Consider the following 16947-nt stretch of genomic DNA (forward strand, 5'->3'; position numbering starts at 1 on the left):
AGCCTTACAACTCAACAGACCAGAAAAACCTTAAACGACGTTGAAAACGTCTAAACATCGTGTCTCGATGTGATTGTTACGACATAATGAACAGCGAAGGCAAAGCAGTGATTACAAATTAACTTCAGTTTTGGTGCTGTACTGGAATACTTGTTGATACAATAAGTTAGTCTTCATCAATGGAAAAGTCTACATTTGAAGTTGTGTCGGAGTTGTCATACTGTTTCAAAAGTCAGATTATGTATAGCGGGTTACGGTGTATAAGACTGTAACCTAAATTCAATGTGAGGAACGACAAATCTTGCCAACTTTGTATGGGAAATAGAAACGTTGTTTAATTGGGCAAAAGCTTTTACCTTACAAGATTTAAAAGGCAAGAAGTTTAATTATTTTACCGCGCTTAGAGAAGCGTTGACTGCGATTGACTAGGCTTAGACTCTTGGTAATATAAGATTATTTTTTCGGTTGGCTTAACACTTTAAAAACGAAACAAATTACTGAACTCGACCGTAAAAATATGTTCAATGTTCATGGCGCATAACTCAGACGAGCGGCAAGTATTGTCAAGCTAGGCTATTCCATTACGAGAATCTATGTAATATCATTATATGAAATTTATTTCAGTCCCTAAAAGTAGCATAATTCATTGTAATTAGTTATCATAATATTCTCTGTTGCTTTTCCAATAGGTCAGTGTTGCCAAACGAAAGTTGCAAAAAGAAACTAAAGTTCAAAATAAAAACTGCTAAATCTTTTTCTATGTAAACACAGTGCGAAAACTCTGTAACTTAAAGTTTGAAGAAAAAAACTAATTGAATCACTTTACGTAATCCAAACGTGGGGAATTTCTGACAACCATATCCGTTTCAGATACTTCCTAAGCCTTAGTATGATATTTTTGAGCTATGGTTAAAAATTCGTAAAGCAACAATAAATTGAGCTAAATGTAGCTTCTCGAAACTAAATTGGCAACGCAGAGTAAGGATTAGTCTAGGGTAGACATCACCCATGGTATACACAGCAATGTACAGCACTTCGCATTGCTGTAATAGTGTTTAAAGTGACTATTTTACCCTTAGTAGCAGTCACCTGTTCAAGATAGGCAGCTGGGTTAGCAGAATGGGTATCCGAAGGGACGATTGTAGTTGCTTGGGAAGTAATTGAAGTTATTGTTGTTTAGATTAGAAAGCAAGCTTAGATTAGGTTTAGTTTACTGTGTTATAACATTTCAGTTAAATTAACAGTAAATTGTGAAAAATAGCTTCGCATGTACAATTTTTAAAAACAAATTGGTTGATCATACTGACCACTACCGATATGATATCGTCATATTATAACTTCCTGGTTGCAGTTATGGTTTTCTCAGTCGCAACAAGCACATACGTAACGGATTCAAAGGAAGCAACGTCATCGGCGTCAGACCAGTCGCTGCGTAAGTCATGAAATAAGGCAGTTATACATATGGTGTGATACGCTCCAATGCTCCACACTCTTAATGCAAAAATTGTAAGTTTTATCAAATGTTTTGGCATTTTTTCCGTATATGAAAACAGCTTTACTCAAACGTTTCAGACGATCCGTGTTGTTCTTTTCCATGTCTCAACAAAGGGGTGTGTACATCATCATTGTCTAGTTACGAGTGTGACTGTCATGCTACCGGCTTCTACGGAGCAAACTGTGAGATACGTGAGTAGAGTTACGAGTTACGTTACTACTCGCGTACATCGTGTAATCCATTTCAAAATACAATTTGTAATAGTACTATTAGTTTACTGTATTTATAATACTGATAGTGGACTGTTGTTGCCAATGATATGTTTCTAAGAACAATGCTAAACCACTTGTTTGTAAGGTTGTAAGGCTTAGTTATCTGTCATAAGTTTTTTTCTATCAGCATATTTTGGGACAAGAGTGAAAACGTGGCTTAAACCTCGCAAGGAAAACCTGCATTATTTCTTCACGCATTTTCAGTGGCTTTGGAAAATTGTTAATAACACAACATGGTTGAGGAGATACCTCATGAAAGTGGTGTTGCTGAGTAAGACAAAATGTCTAAACGTGAAAATATCTAAACTTTGTATCAATTTCCTTATATGACTATATTACAAGCACGAGTGTAATTATAAAGCCACTAGACATTTAAGTGCAAGTTATAATAAATAAAATTAACGTGATTTATGACATCTTTTTAATTTTGTAAAGTCAGAATGAAGTCAATTGCGGAACCAAGCCCATACGGTGCTCTGACGAACTATCCTTGCTGGGAAACGTACTCAAACAAAAGCATGTATGTTAGGACGCTACCCCCGGTCCCACAAAACTGCCCAACTCCGATGGGAATTGAAGGTAAAACCGTATGACTAACGTATATGCTATATATAAAAAGATATCTTTGCAGTCCCTATGCAGAAGCTTCGCAAAATGGCTACTAAACGAAACATAGTTTTATATGCAAACCTTCGAAACAATTCAATGAAACCACGATTTTTCCATCTAATTGTGTCAATGTTAATGCAGTAGGACGTCACAATGCAGGTTTTACATATCCTACGACGTTAATAACCAGGTAAATATCAATAACCTCCCTTTTGAGAGCGGCATGCCTGGGTGAACAAACGCTTAGACCTTGTTAAACAACAAAACAAACTCATTACGAGCGTGCCGTCGATTGCTAACATGAAAGATCTTTGCATTCAGTATCAACATTTAAACTTACTTACACGGGAAATTTCTTAGAGGAATTGGCTTTCAAGAAGAAAAAATAAGACGTGTCATATAGACTCCGGGTTGCCGAGTTATAAAGTATATAACCGGAAGCTACGGCATGCTTGAAGCACAAATCAGCCTTCACATTTTGCGATTAAAACTCAACTTACGGGGCTTCAATGATTTGAACCACATAGTGTATTATCAGCAACTGCAACATTTGCTTTGCCTTAAACTATACGATCAAACTTTTTACTTCCATTAGTTAACTTATATAAACTTGTATTATAAGTTACATTATTACTTATTTAAGTTATATCATAAGTTAATAGTTTAATATATAACAATCGATGGCCTAACAGTATACTCAAACACAATCACCGTGTTTGTTCGGCACTTTTGCGTAACTTGCTTCTTTTTGCTTTTAATTACAACAGTGTGTGTATTTTAGGCAGAAAAACGTTGCCCGATGTTGATCTATTGCTGCAGAAATTTTTTCGAAGGCACCAGTTTGAGCCTTCTCCTACCCGCACGTCGCTCTTGTTTCCACTTTTTGCACAACACTTCAGTCATCAGTTTTTCAAGACAGACTGGCAAAAGGAACTGCCCCACCAGTGGGGCCAAAATTCCGTACGTTTGCGTATATAATATGTATGACCAGTGTTGTATGGACAATATGAAGAATTGCAGAAAAAAGCGGCGATAAAATGCTTTTAAAGCTTTTGAACAAAAACAAAGTAAATGCTGTCAGATAAATGTTTGCAATCTACATTAACACTGCGTCTTTTTGTTTCCAATCGCTTTCATATATAGGTCGATTTATCGCACATATACGGACATACCCAGGAAAGACAACACGCCTTGCGACTCCACATCGATGGTAAAATGAAGTCTTCAAACATCGGAGGTGAAATGTTTCCTCCGCTTGTAGAAGATGCTCAAGTTTTGATGGACGGCATTGACAAAGTACCACAGGAATATCGCTTCGCCATCGGACATCCAGGTTTCACAATGCAACCGCCGTTGCTCTTCTTCGCCACCCTGTGGCTAAGGTAAAGTGATTGTTGCTGACATGACATGTGTTCCTGTATTTTGTGAAACATTTTACAACAGTATTTCGATAGCAAGTACAGTATTTTCAAAAGATGTTTAGTTAAAAGCAGTTTTAGTAAGTAAGCTTTAATTTTTGGCGGCAAAAAAGTGTAATAGCATGCGATTTGTGAACACTGAAGCACTATTATTGTTTCAGGGAACACAATAGGGTCTGTGACGTTTTGAAAAAAGAATATCCATCTTGGGACGATGAAAGGTTTTTTCAAACCACACGTCTTATACTCATAGGTGCATTATATTAAAACTATACGCGTTTAAATGATGGTTTGAAAAGATTTAAGTGTTAATTTTTTGTGTAAATAATTTAATCAAATCGATGCAACAGTGCTTGATGAAAGAAGGAAAATCATCTGCTGTTGTGTGTAACAAAGGCTGTAACCCATAATACTGTTATGATAAGACGAGCACTATTTCGTTGCCGTCGTCTCCAATTTTTTTATGTCATGCCTTATTCAATCATGTTTTACTTAGGTAAAACGCTGAAAATAATTATTGAAGACTACGTACAGCACAGCAGCGGCTACTTCTACAAGCTTATCTTCGATCCGGAAATAATTCACGATGTTGGGTTTTCCTATCACAACGAAATAGCATTGGAATTTCAATTGCTTTACAGGTGGCATTCTTTGACACCAGACCACATCAAAATTCAAGATCATATTTACGCAATTAGAAACCTAATTTTCAACCCGAAGCCAGTTGTTGAAGCCGGTATGAAGACCCTTGCCCATGATTTTTCGACACAATTTGCTGGAAAGGTGAAAACGTTTCTGTGTTAACCAGTTTTGGGTTCGGATGTTCTTAAAATAGAATTTTGTTATCTTTTACAGTCTACATGTTGGAATTTTTGTGATTGACTTTTGAGTGATGGTAACCGCATGATATGTTGTTTGTTTGCAGATTGTCGGCCTCAACGTTCAAGGGCCAGCGACCTTAGGAGTGGCGAAGCAAGCAATTCAGGATGGAAGGCGGCTGCGCCTTCAACCTTTCAACAAATACCGGGAGAGTTTTGGCCTTCCACCTTATAAAAATTTTTATGATTTCGTAGGTAATGCGATAGGTATCTAATCGATTTAAATGTTCTCACTGTCATGGGAAACATCACTGCACGTTAAAACAATGTAATGAGTAATGGCTTCAAAGATGTCTTGCAAAGTTTCTGCTGATTAAACATTGCCAAGGGGGATATGCTGTAAAACTACAACGAAATTGTTGTTCGATTGCAGATTTTGTTTAGCGTTTTTTTTTTGTTTTTAATTGCTCAGATAAGATTGCAAGGGTTTTTATCGCAAAGTGAAGTATAGGCGCCAAAAGACTAAAAAAGATAACGATAAGCTTCCAATAAACTGCATGCTATTATAATTGTAGGCGACACCAAAGCAGCTCAAGAGCTAGAGCTACTGTACGGTGATATTGGTGCTGTGGAATTTTTCGTTGGTCTCATGTTAGAGCAAAGAAGATCACATCAGTTGTTCGGCCAGTCCATGGCAGAAATTGGTTCGCCTTATTCACTAAAAGGTATGATTTCTTGTACATAAATAAGAGGCAATAACATACAGCTGGAATTACTTTAGATTTGTCACACATCTAAAAAAATTCTTAAATAAGCCGCATATTGTTAGGCGTGTTTAGCAATCCAATTGGGTCTCCAGCGTGGTGGAAGCCAAGCACATTTGGTGGTAAAAAGGGCTTCGATGTAGTCAACTCGGCTAGTTTAGAGGTATTACGTACACTTTATGCCTACATATATACTTTCTTAATAAATTTAATCCAGTAGAAGCTTATTAACTCGAAATTGAAGGTACCGATTAAATTGCTTCGAGTTAACGAACTTAATCCCACTGTAATTATTCTGAAACATTTTTAGAATAGGATATACTCCGGCTGATGCTGTGCTTTATATCAAACGGTAAAAGTTTTAAACTTTTGTTTACAGAAATTAATCTGCGAAAATATCGAAGGGTGTCCGTTGATAAGTTTTGAAGTACCGGATCATGTAACGTATAAGCCGTTTTCTGTTCATAATGGTAGCAACGAAGATAACTCTTCACACATTTTAAAAAAAGTGATGAGGCATCAGCATGTGGACGATGGAGTTTATGATAAACCGGTTATAATATCTGCACGGGAAAAAATATCAGACACAGAACAGGAAAGTGATAGAAGACCCCGAACGGAACTGTGAAAATATCTTTCGCTTTTTTAACAATTTTGCCTTTTAAATGTGTTGAAAGTGTTTGTGTTGGGGTTACTTGCTGCGTTTTCTCTGTCCCTGCTTGTTTGAGTTTCACTTCTTGTTACCCTTCTAATTATCACGTGACTTGGTATCGCAATTGATTCATAATTTCTCCACAAATGTCTTCTATGATTTTTGCCAACGTTCCTTTCCATTGGCCAAGGTAATCACGATGAATTGGAGCTTCGTATGTGAGATGGTGCAAACTACAAACCACTGTGTACGGCCCTATAGAAGACAATGATGACTGAAATACTAGGGCTGGCTATCTCGACGTTTACAATATTTATATTGTTTTAGGCATGTTACGTGCAAAGTAGATTTTACTTTTTCGTACACAACGCTTGTTTAACTTTGCTGAGATGCTTCGCTCTCCTCGTTATACTGTTTATTTGAAGTAATGAGACAGTAGCGTTGTAATGCGGTAATAACTCGGTCGCTGTGTACTCAGGATCAGCAATTAGGTCTTCAAATCGGTTGATCTCAACGGGGACAATACTTGACACAACCATGGTAACATCGTCACGCCATATCTGTGCGGGTATTTCTGGTTCTTTTGGCGTTCGACGTTGGCGTACAAACTCTATCGCACTTGCTTTTAGCGAGAATTTCTTTCTTTAAATTTCGTTGCCTATATGAAAAGATTAAGTGAAAGTGAGTTGTCAATGCATTCCGATATGTTGGAAACGTTTCATTTAAAATAAAAAAATCTTCGGCAGTCTCCGGTTTCGTGCTACTCCTAAAGCTATAACAAAGCTATTAAAGAACGTGCTATAACAAAGCTACTAAAGAACGAAATTTTTGCTGTTTTAGAAACTTCTAAATCTAGTTTTTTCTCGTTTGCTATGTCGCTACGCTTCAGTGAGTATATGCAGGGACGCGGATTACGTACAACTTAAGTTATTCTTGTTTGTCTTCCAAGCAAGTGTCCGATCCAGACAATTTGCAAGTATACAAAAAAGTTACAAAAACTGCATTTAAAACCACGTGATGACTGCACAGGGGGTCCAAACTTGCCGTAGTGTCTGACTAACAAGTTTGTCACAAATTGCTCCGGGAATTGATAAATTGTGCAGTAAAAAGCAACCCCATTCATCGCATTGATGTTGTTAGTAAACATGATTTAGTGTTATTTATTTTCGGGTTCGTATTATTCTTCCTCGTTGGTTAGACAGAAAAATTGATGCGACATACGGGGGTCCGAAAAAAAATATTTACAAATAGAGGTACGTGTCCCAAAAAGTTTGGGAAACCCTGGTATAAAACATAGGCTACCGTAAAAAACCTGTGCACGAAATTTGTCTTACTTTGCTATTCCAAATACCTGATAGTAAATTTAATGCCATGAATATGTGGCCAGATGCTCCATTGAGTCTGAAATATTCTTCTTGCAAATTAGCGCTGGAAAATTCGACAGAAAGAGCTTCAATGGAGTTGTGCGCAAGAGCAAGGCACCACCCAACGGTTAGTTGGTATAGCTGACATTTTGAGTTGGTAAGATTAGATTGATGAAAGGATTAAACAAAATATAACAAAGTCATGCTTTTAACCATTTTGTATACTATTTTTATGGCAAGTGTACAAATTATCAACGACTACTACCTTGTAATTTCATTAAGAGCAATTGCTTACTTTTATTCGTGCAGATGGCTGCCAAGAGCATAAATCAAATGCATTTATGTCACTGCTGCCAGGTATTGTTGTTTTAGCTGAAGAGATGCACAAAAAACTCACGCGAGTTTCTCCAAATGATCTTTTATCCGCTGACATTCCTCTACATAAGCTTAATCATCCAGCTTTAAAATCCTTGTTTGCCACTACAGGAAAGAATTTACCTTCTGAGACTGCTGCTCGAGCTAGCGTTGCCACGCTAGCAAGGCAAAAAGAAAATGAAATCCGTGATTTGGTATAAGATAAAAAAATTTTCATGGTCGTAGATGAGGCGGATGTGGCTGGGCAAAAGTACATCAACGTGCTTGTAGGAAGTTTGGAAACTCCAACTCAAACCTTCCTGATTGATTGTCTTGCTCGTGATGGTAGCATTAACAGCAGCAGCATTATTCACACTGTGGACGATGTCTTGCGACAACTTGGTATTAAGCGTGAACAATTTTCTTTGCTTTTGACGGATGCTGCGAGATACATGACTTTTGCCGGCAGGACACTCAAGGAATTTTATCCCTCTCTACTTCACGTCACTTGCTTAGCACACTTACTGCACAACTGCGCAATGCGAGTGCGTGCTTACTTCAAAAACGTAGACGCAGTCGTAGCAACAGTAAAGGCGGCAACAGTTAAAAACAAAGACCGGTCTAAAGATTTTCGTGATGCCGGCTTACCGTCGCCTCCGTTACATGTGGTTACGAGATGGGCAACCTGGCTTAGAGCTGCTTTTTACTACAGTGAGCACCTTCCTGCTGTTCGTGCCATTGTAAACAACTGGACAAGCGGCGGAATTTTGGTCACCAGGGCAATAGAGGCTATAAACGAAGATCAGCTGGCATCAGACCTGGTCCTTCTCTCAAACTATCAGTCGCTTACAAACAACGTCGAACTCTTGGAAGCTAGTGACTGCAGCATGGAAGAAGCGTTCAAGTTAAATAAAAAACATGCAGTTTCACGAGGATCCCTGTTCAATTCGAGATTACATCGAGCAACGTTTAGCCAATTCTGATGTGGAAACAATAATGTAGCCTACTGTTCAAACTCGAGCATTCCTCCAGCCACTTATGCGTTACTGCAAAAAGCTCAGCCAACATCAGTTACAGTTGAACGCTCATTTTCTATGCTGAAAAAGCTATTGAGAAAAGACAGAAATTTCAAGCTTGAAAATGTTAAAAATTACATGATGCTGTATTACAATAAATAAGTTGAAACACTTTTCTGTAGTGATTTCTTTAAAGCCGCGTGAAGGGGGTTACATTACTTCTTCCCTGTTTAATTTCCTGTTTATTAGAATTTACCATGCGGAGAAAATCGAGGCAAAGTGCCCTTTTCACAAGGAAAAAATAACACAAGCTACCTAAATCTATCGTCAAAAAACACGACGCACTTTTTATAATCCATAAAACACCTTGACTTTTCGACAAAATATTACGTTTGGGTCTGAAATCGACAAAATATTATGTTTGGGTAACTGGAGGAAGAACTGTGGCCTCTACAAATAAGCAATTTTGTTAGGTCAAAATTTGGTAAAAGCAAAGTCCAAACAAAATTTTTTTAGGTCAAAATAAAAATAGCCCTACTTTTGAGAAATCGTACTTTAATGATTCATCAAGCCAAACTTAACTCACGCATACATGTCAATAAATGTGTTTATTCCATCACAACGTAGAACGTAGAAACATTACTTTTCAGCCAGCAGCAAAGCCCAAGGACTTAAAACGTTGAAAAATGATGTTAACCTAAGATAAAGACGATCAATGGTTAGCACGGCCACTAAACCCAACGTGTAAATAACATTAAAAAAGGAATCATTGCAGGAATCATTGAAGAATCATTGCCGAGTTTAAGTCGTGCAAAACCTTTCCTCAGTCCGAGAAATGTTATGATACCATACCACCAAACAACCATACTAAACCATCAAAGATAGGTTTCAAAATCATCCCAAAAGAGAAATTACGTCTGCAGAAAATGCAGATTTAGCTAGCTAGCTAATTTAGCCTACTTACTAACTTAGACTTACAGAAGATACTGAATTTTGGTTCTTCAGAAATAGGTTCAAATTTGGTCAAAATATTCACCTCAAATTTTACTTTTTGCTTTTACCATGGAAAAAAAAGGGACAAGTCTTAAAAGTAGAAGTCTAGTCTTTTATACTTTTTGCTTTTATCAAACGCAAAAGTAACAGCTTGATTTAATAATTTTCCAGCTACCAACGACAGTGAAGAGTGGAGTAGCTCAAATGCTGAAAGTGTCGTTCTGCAGTGCCCAGTATGTTATGTCGATACAGAAAACTTTTCTTATATGACAAAAAGAGATGTAGACGATTGGTGTACACTTTACGTACCATGCTTAGCTATGGAGATTAAATAACATAAATTTTAGATATTTTAAGTAACCTAAGATCTTCAGATGTTCATTGTGTTTTCTCTTCATTTGCATGGCAAAGACAAGAGATAATGCCAGTTGGTAATATCGTTAATGAACGGGAAAAACCTAGGAAGCTTAAAAAATATACGAACAAATGATTGTATACAGACAACTGGTGACAACTAGCATGGCCTCTACATCTATCAAAAACAGAGTGTATCTTCACACTAAAACTTTCATAAAACTCTTCTTGTTTTACTTTAAATCTATAATCAGTTCCCTAACGGCCACCATTACTTGTAAAGACATCACAAAAAATGTGTTATCTTCCAACTGTGAAAAACCCACAGAATAAACGATTACCAATGGCAATGTCCAGACAGCTATCATGTGCCATAGACAGATAAGACCCTTTCCGAGATACCGCCGACATTTTTTTGGTTGGCAAGATTTTTTTGATCGCCTATACCTAACAATGGAAATTTTGATTTGTTTTTAATTTGTAATTAAATTTGTAAGGTGAGTTGCATATGAATTCCATTACGTGATAAAAAAAAATTTCAAATATGTTGCCTAGTTTTTATTTTACAGTGCTTTGCATTGTATGCACTGAACTTGTTCGAAATGACATCTAGAAACATGGTCAGCGAAGCATAAAAAAATGCGTAAGAGTTTGCCTGTAATCTACAATTCGTTACATTGGCTAATTTTCTTTGGCTTGTCAAGCAAAGTTTAAAATAATCAACTACAAGTAAATACAAACCAAATTATCACATTCAAATTCGCCACAGATACCACACAAACTCTTATACATTTTACTTTGCATGCTACGCTGACAACGTAATGTGACTTCGTATTTACCGAGTCCAGTGTGTAGGATTCAAATTGTTGTAAAATAAAAACTAGGAAACATTTTTTAAATTTTTCTTTTTAAGCGTAAAGGAATTCATATGCTACTTACTTGAGCGAAATCTTTACAATCCAATGGCCAGAATACTTTTGATTCAAAAAAGAATCAAGGTGGGTTAACGTTTCCATTGTTAAGTATAGGTTATCGAAAAAAATCTTACCATCCACACAGTAACTCGGAAAGGATCTATTGTTTTGCAGTCAAATGCATTATCAAACAGTAAATGAAGCAGCAGAATTTGAGTACCCAAGCCGGACATTTTTTTACCTTCACACTGATTTATAATAAATTAACAAATAATTAAAGTTTAGTGCTTGCTGTCACTCCAAAATTTGCGTCTTTGTCAAAAACTGCCATACTTGCCAGTCATGTTGCTATAAAATTGTATATATTGTTTTTTGAATGCTTACGAGTAGGCTATATATGTTATACCACATAAGTTGCCTACAAGTCGATCATAATTAATCAATCGGTCGGTCGATTGTTGTCTTAACTCAGGGGTGTCAAACTCAATCGCACCAGGGGCCAAAACTCAAAACTTATTTAACGCCGCGGGGTGTAAGGATAAAACTTGATTGAACGTTTCGTGACACGAGTACATGAATTGGAACAGGCAGCGAAACAACACCAAATTTTTGATGTTTTTGACGATTTTTGACTGGGATATTTTTGATTATTTCTCTCTTACATCATTATGTTTCATTCATACTCTTGCAAAAGCATTAAAGAATTAACAAACAATACAAAAAAAGCAGCCCAGATTACATGCATTAGAATAAATCGATTTGTTCTATTGTATAATGGAGCAACTGCTGTATTGTGCGATTTTTTATAATCTTCTTTCTTGCTTGAAAAAAGTAAGTTATACTGTACAATGATCTCGTGGGCCAAAAATAGTTCAATGTATAAAATAGCATTGCGGGCCAAGTTTTATTGTAAAGCGGGCCGGATGTGGCCCGCGGGCCGGGAGTTTGACACGTATGTCTTAACTGGTCAATTGCATTTGATTTTATGTTGACTTAACAAGATTCAAAAAAAATTTTTCAGTCGGTATTCCTATAGGCCTAGGGCAGTGATTCCTAAAGTATAGGTCGCGAAAGGTCAAACAATGGGTCATGCCAAGGCAATACAAATCCGAGTCTCGAAGGTCAAAAATGAGTTGTGTTGTATGCTTTTAAGGTTCCTCTTTTCCTCCTTTCAAGTTCTTTCATGATAGAACGAAATTTATATGATGCAATCAGTCAGTCTATTGGAAAGAAGTATTGCACCATACACATTGTATGTGTAGATACGCTGTTTGAGGTTTGGATTGCGAGATGTTCACCAAACTAGAATTTGGGTCGCGCTGATAAAAGTTTGGGAACCGCTGCTAGGGAGAGAAAAATTTTCCATCAACTTGGATAAAATTAAGCAAAACATTAGTAGACGTTTATTGAACCACATTACGACGTAGCAATGAAACAAGGCAAAAAAGATACTTCGGTTGCTGCTTGTGTTAAAATACTCCTGCATTTTGTAAAAATAATAAGTAAATTGTGGAACGTTCTTTTTGTATTTTATTTTCATGTACAAAATTAACTCTGAATTATCAAAATACCGCTTACTATGGAAATGTGTGATAAACATAAACCCATTTGCAGTAAAAGAGTCACAAATTGGGCATCCAGGCAGGATAGCGACTGTCAAAACAGCGACTGTCATAATGGCGACTTCATAATAGAGACGTAATCAAGTGAGCGACATTCCAAACAGCGATTGTCTAAATGCCGACCGCATTAAAACAGCGACTGTTATGATAGCGACTTAACTAGGCTTTCCATTTTTCCAAATTTTTTTGTTGTTTATCATTGCTTTTTGAAATAGGCTTGAACATTTGCTTAATTGCCTATTGATCCATCTTTCGATTCATCGAAGCTTTAAGACGGGAGGAAGCCCTTCAACGGGCAAACCGAACCCAGCTACTACAAGGCAGAGACCTGACTCAGCGAATGAAAAGATACGTGACAATGAACACACGAATCACTGTTGTACAGCAAAATCGAGGCCAGTATGATCTGCGGCAGTTCCTTCGAGCCCTTGCTCGCAATTTAGAAATAAACGTGTCTTGATTTTTATTGCATTTTTATTTTATTTTATTGCTTTTTAAATCATGTGACTATGGATAGTCCAAATAAAATGTTGTTTTAAAGTCCCTTTTGGTTTCAATCTTTCACTACGCAGTATTTGCCTGTTTCTGCGTGCATACGTGTGTAGAGAGGTGTGGGAGATGGAAGTGCGTGTGCGCGTAAGCCTTGGATTTAATAAAAGAAGTGAGGTCGCTGTTGTGGCAGTCGCTGTTTTAAATGAATCGCTGTCGTGTAGTCGCTCTATTGACAGTCGCTGTTTTAAATGAATCGCTGTCGTGTGGTCGCTCTATTGATAGTCGCTGTTCTGACAGTCGCTATTATGAACGCGAGCCCACAAATTGCATTATGACTTTTGTTCTTGTGACTTTATTTCCAATTGGTCGATCGCATGCCATTAGTAAATTTTGTAGTCAATCCATATCAAAGAAATGTTGACCACCTCTGTTATACGAAGTAATGTTTATCTCAACTCAAAGTATAAAGTTGTCAATCAACATTTTAGGCAAATTTATGTATTGTATAAATGTAGGCTTGATAAACTATAAGCAAATATGCCTGTAAAGTTTCGAGGTGTCAGTGAATATGCATCCACATATCAGTGGACCCCGTCGTACAGGTCAACTCAGTTCAAACCTACACAGCAGCAAACAATGCCTGAGGCTGGATTGAGATCTGATCAAATGACAATGCTTGTTGAACCAAATTTTACGAAGAAACGCCAGGTCCCTCATCGCAAGCCAGAAGCCAACCAGTGTCTCGTTTGGTTTCACGATGATGGCAGTTTTGCATCTTCTGACTCACCAAAGCCTGAAGAGAATGAAGTCTTGAAGAAGACCTATGTTGTCAAAGCAAAGAAATCTTCTAGCAAAACACGAGCAAATATTGATGTAGATGTTGCAAAAACTGGCACAAATGTTGCTTTGGAGAACAAACAAGTGAAAAGTTTAAATGAAAGCTTCAGCACATGGGAGAAAACCAACCTGGATAAAGTTAGAATTGATATTGAGCGTAAGAAGAGAGAAGAAGAATTACAAGTTTTGGCAAAACAAAAGAAATCTACAACCAAACCATTAACATTTGCAGTGAAGAAGCCGTCACCTAAACCCAGCCCAACAAAAGCTCAAAAACATAAAAATAACAGAACAGTATTGTCAAGTCCATCGAAAGAACAGAAACTGACTCCCAAGAAAGAGGTAAAGAAGACTCCTAAGAAAGAGGCAAAGACTGTTCCTTTAAGGTATCGACCTTTACATTATCGAATGCATACTGCGCATCAGTCAGAATACCAGCAGATGTTTAGAAAACCAGCCAAGTTTGTGCCGTCATCTCCTCTCATAAATGCACTTGATGTGGTACATGCTTCTTCTTCAGCCATCCCGCCACACAACAGAAGTCCTAAGATGCGTGCCAAATCTGAATATGCATCTAACTTCAAAAACCAGTCTCCACTGAGCAAATCCCTCCCTGCGTTTACATCCCCCGCATCACCATCAATGAAGCTGAAAGTGAAAAATCTACCAACCTCCCCTGCTCCACCTCGTTGCTCGCCAAGAAAGCTTCTCTCGGAATATACAAATCAATTTCCGGAACAAAAGTTCCCGGTGATGGATCATGAAAAAGTTCTCGATCAAGCAGAGCATAATAAAATGAATCGTGATGGTACAGGCTTTGATAGGGAGCACATCAATCAACTTGTCTCTCCAAAGAACAAGCTGTGGGACTTATCTTCAGTTACCAGCAGCCATGATCCGTCAGCAGACAAAGATAATCAAGGGAGTATGATAAGCACTGAACAAAAACATGTTCGAGCATCTGCACAATTCTTAGAGTCAAAATTAAAGAGGAGTAACGCTGGAACATCAGAAGCAGCCGATATTTCCGATAGTGTCAGAAGCAATGTTGGCTCCGACCACAATGCAGATGAAATTGAAAGCATTGCAACAGTGGAAAGGGATTCATTGGGTGCACCAAGTGTAGCATCAAGTGAAAGCATAGCAATTGGCATCAAGCCAGTAGCACGAAAATTAGCATGGGACGAAAACGATGAGGAAGATGGAACTGATGCTGTAAGTGAATCGGAAACTTTAGTTTCTACAGAACAGTCTTCAACCACTGGTAATAACTTTGAAGGACGACTCCCAACTCCCCAGCTAAAGGAAATTGGAGGCGGTTTACGTACTCATCATGATTTAACTACTCCCTGTTCAGGAGGAGCTCTTTTGACTTCACCAACTTCAAGCAAGAGAAAAATTGTGGTGAAACCTACTCCAGTTAATTCCCCGCAAACACCGAGCAGGTCCAAAATGAATACAAGAGATGAAAGCATTAAGAATAGGAAATCAGCAGCGGATGAAAAAAGTAAAACCTCACCCAGTTCTAAGGTATCAAAGAGTGTAGAAATACCACGTCGCATGCAACACACTTTCCATGCACCAATAAGAGGTTCACTACGAGATCAAGAGTTTCAACCGTGGAGCAGAAATTCCCGACCTGTGATTGCGTTTGATCAGCTCTCTCTTGCTTCGTCTCGGTCCATAGCATCTGCTGAGCAATTATTAGAAAAGTCACGTGAAAGAAAAGATTTCTGGGCAAAGTAGAACTGCACTTTTTAGTTGGTAGCTGTGTACATACATTTCTTGAAATATCATGCACCTGTATTTTTTTATCGCTTGGTGAAAGTTATATGGCATGTTTGTAGAACCGCTTGGTGAAAAACACAGACACAAATGAATTATATATCTTGCTTCAAATCCCATGAAATTACCTGATGTGTTTTGTGAAATTTAAATTAATGGTTTTTCTGTCTTTTATTTGGAAAGTTTTTTCTTTGATGACTGTGAAAATTTGTGTACCAAACTCTATTACTGTATTCATATCACTGTAAATGTTGTTCCTTAGTTTTTAGAAATATAGGGTTTTGGAATTTTGTACTACATTGTGTAAATAAGTGTAGGCTAATGTGTAAATGTTGTTTTTTGTTGTTCAGTTAGCTTTGCCTACCAGTATATTGATAAAGCTAACAAACAGCATGTTAATAGTAATAGTGGTGAGTAGTTTTAGTTGGCAATGTGCCAATATTAAAATAATTCATTATACAAGAAAGCCGTCATTTATGGGTCTGCCGCCCATACTCGGCAGTCTGTGACATACTCAGAGATTGTGCTTCGATTGTCTGGTGAATACCTTTAAATACGTTCAGCTTTTAAGCTGTGAAGTTGCAATGCGATCATAAAAAGGATACATCCTGGTTTATATTGATTCATTTCACTATGACTACCATCAGATTGTCTTTTCTTTTAATTATGACAATCCCCATATTTTGAAATTTAGGTTTTGAAGTCGGGCAAACCCAAATATTTTCAAAGCTTGACGCCTATGCATGAAAGATCAGCTGTCTTAATGTTAATGCAAACATAACTTGAAGATTTTAAATTTGACATTATATATAGCTATTTAATGTAATGTATTATTGTATTATCATCAAACATTGGTTTTGTAATGGAAAAGTTCTTGTGTTATTATCAGTAATTGCTTTTGCTTGACTTCATGTATGTCTACTCTATAAAGTCAATCAGGGAGACAAAATTATTGTGATTACTTGCTATATAATTGTGTGTTTTTTTGGCTTTGTGAAATTTTAAGGTATTTAAATACCCATTGTTTTAATTTGTATATATGTGTGCTATAAATTATGATTATGATACTGTATATTTTAGAGTTGACATCCTATATTGTGCAGCTTTCATATTTGTATTAGGTTTTATATTCTAAATTTTTTATATTTGAATTTATTTCACCAAAATGTTTTAATTTGCTACTTTAGG

The 16947-nt window shown here is 37.1% G+C and overlaps 2 protein-coding genes across 2 annotated transcripts; both read left to right on the forward strand.

Moving 5' to 3' along the window:
• Positions 1-1171: 1171 nt before the first annotated feature.
• On the forward strand, positions 1172-6775 carry LOC143451884 (prostaglandin G/H synthase 2-like). The gene is made up of 12 exons (XM_076952647.1): positions 1172-1432; positions 1573-1686; positions 1895-2038; positions 2203-2346; positions 3158-3336; positions 3520-3758; positions 3956-4047; positions 4291-4577; positions 4720-4867; positions 5188-5337; positions 5442-5539; positions 5756-6775. The coding sequence occupies exons 1-12, from the start codon at positions 1318-1320 to the stop codon at positions 6002-6004; spliced, it is 1959 nt and encodes a 652-aa protein (XP_076808762.1). The 5' UTR covers positions 1172-1317; the 3' UTR covers positions 6005-6775.
• Positions 6776-10703: 3928 nt separating this feature from the next.
• Positions 10704-16946, forward strand: LOC143451360 (nuclear protein MDM1-like). The gene has a single exon (XM_076951845.1). The coding sequence runs from the start codon at positions 13675-13677 to the stop codon at positions 15718-15720; it is 2046 nt and encodes a 681-aa protein (XP_076807960.1). The 5' UTR covers positions 10704-13674; the 3' UTR covers positions 15721-16946.
• Position 16947: the final 1 nt, after the last annotated feature.

The sequence above is a fragment of the Clavelina lepadiformis genome, chromosome 4 (genome assembly GCF_947623445.1).
Source record: "Clavelina lepadiformis chromosome 4, kaClaLepa1.1, whole genome shotgun sequence".
Taxonomy (NCBI): Eukaryota; Metazoa; Chordata; class Ascidiacea; order Aplousobranchia; family Clavelinidae; genus Clavelina; species Clavelina lepadiformis.

Excerpts from the sequence above, each read along its gene's own strand:
- LOC143451884 (XM_076952647.1), top strand. The coding sequence starts at position 1,318 with ATGATATCGTCATATTATAACTTCCTGGTTGCAGTTATGGTTTTCTCA. Across the intron at positions 2,347-3,157 it reads AACTCCGATGGGAATTGAAG|GCAGAAAAACGTTGCCCGAT; the intron begins GTAAAACCGTAT and ends TGTGTATTTTAG. Across the intron at positions 3,759-3,955 it reads TTCGCCACCCTGTGGCTAAG|GGAACACAATAGGGTCTGTG; the intron begins GTAAAGTGATTG and ends TTATTGTTTCAG.
- LOC143451360 (XM_076951845.1), top strand. The coding sequence starts at position 13,675 with ATGCCTGTAAAGTTTCGAGGTGTCAGTGAATATGCATCCACATATCAG.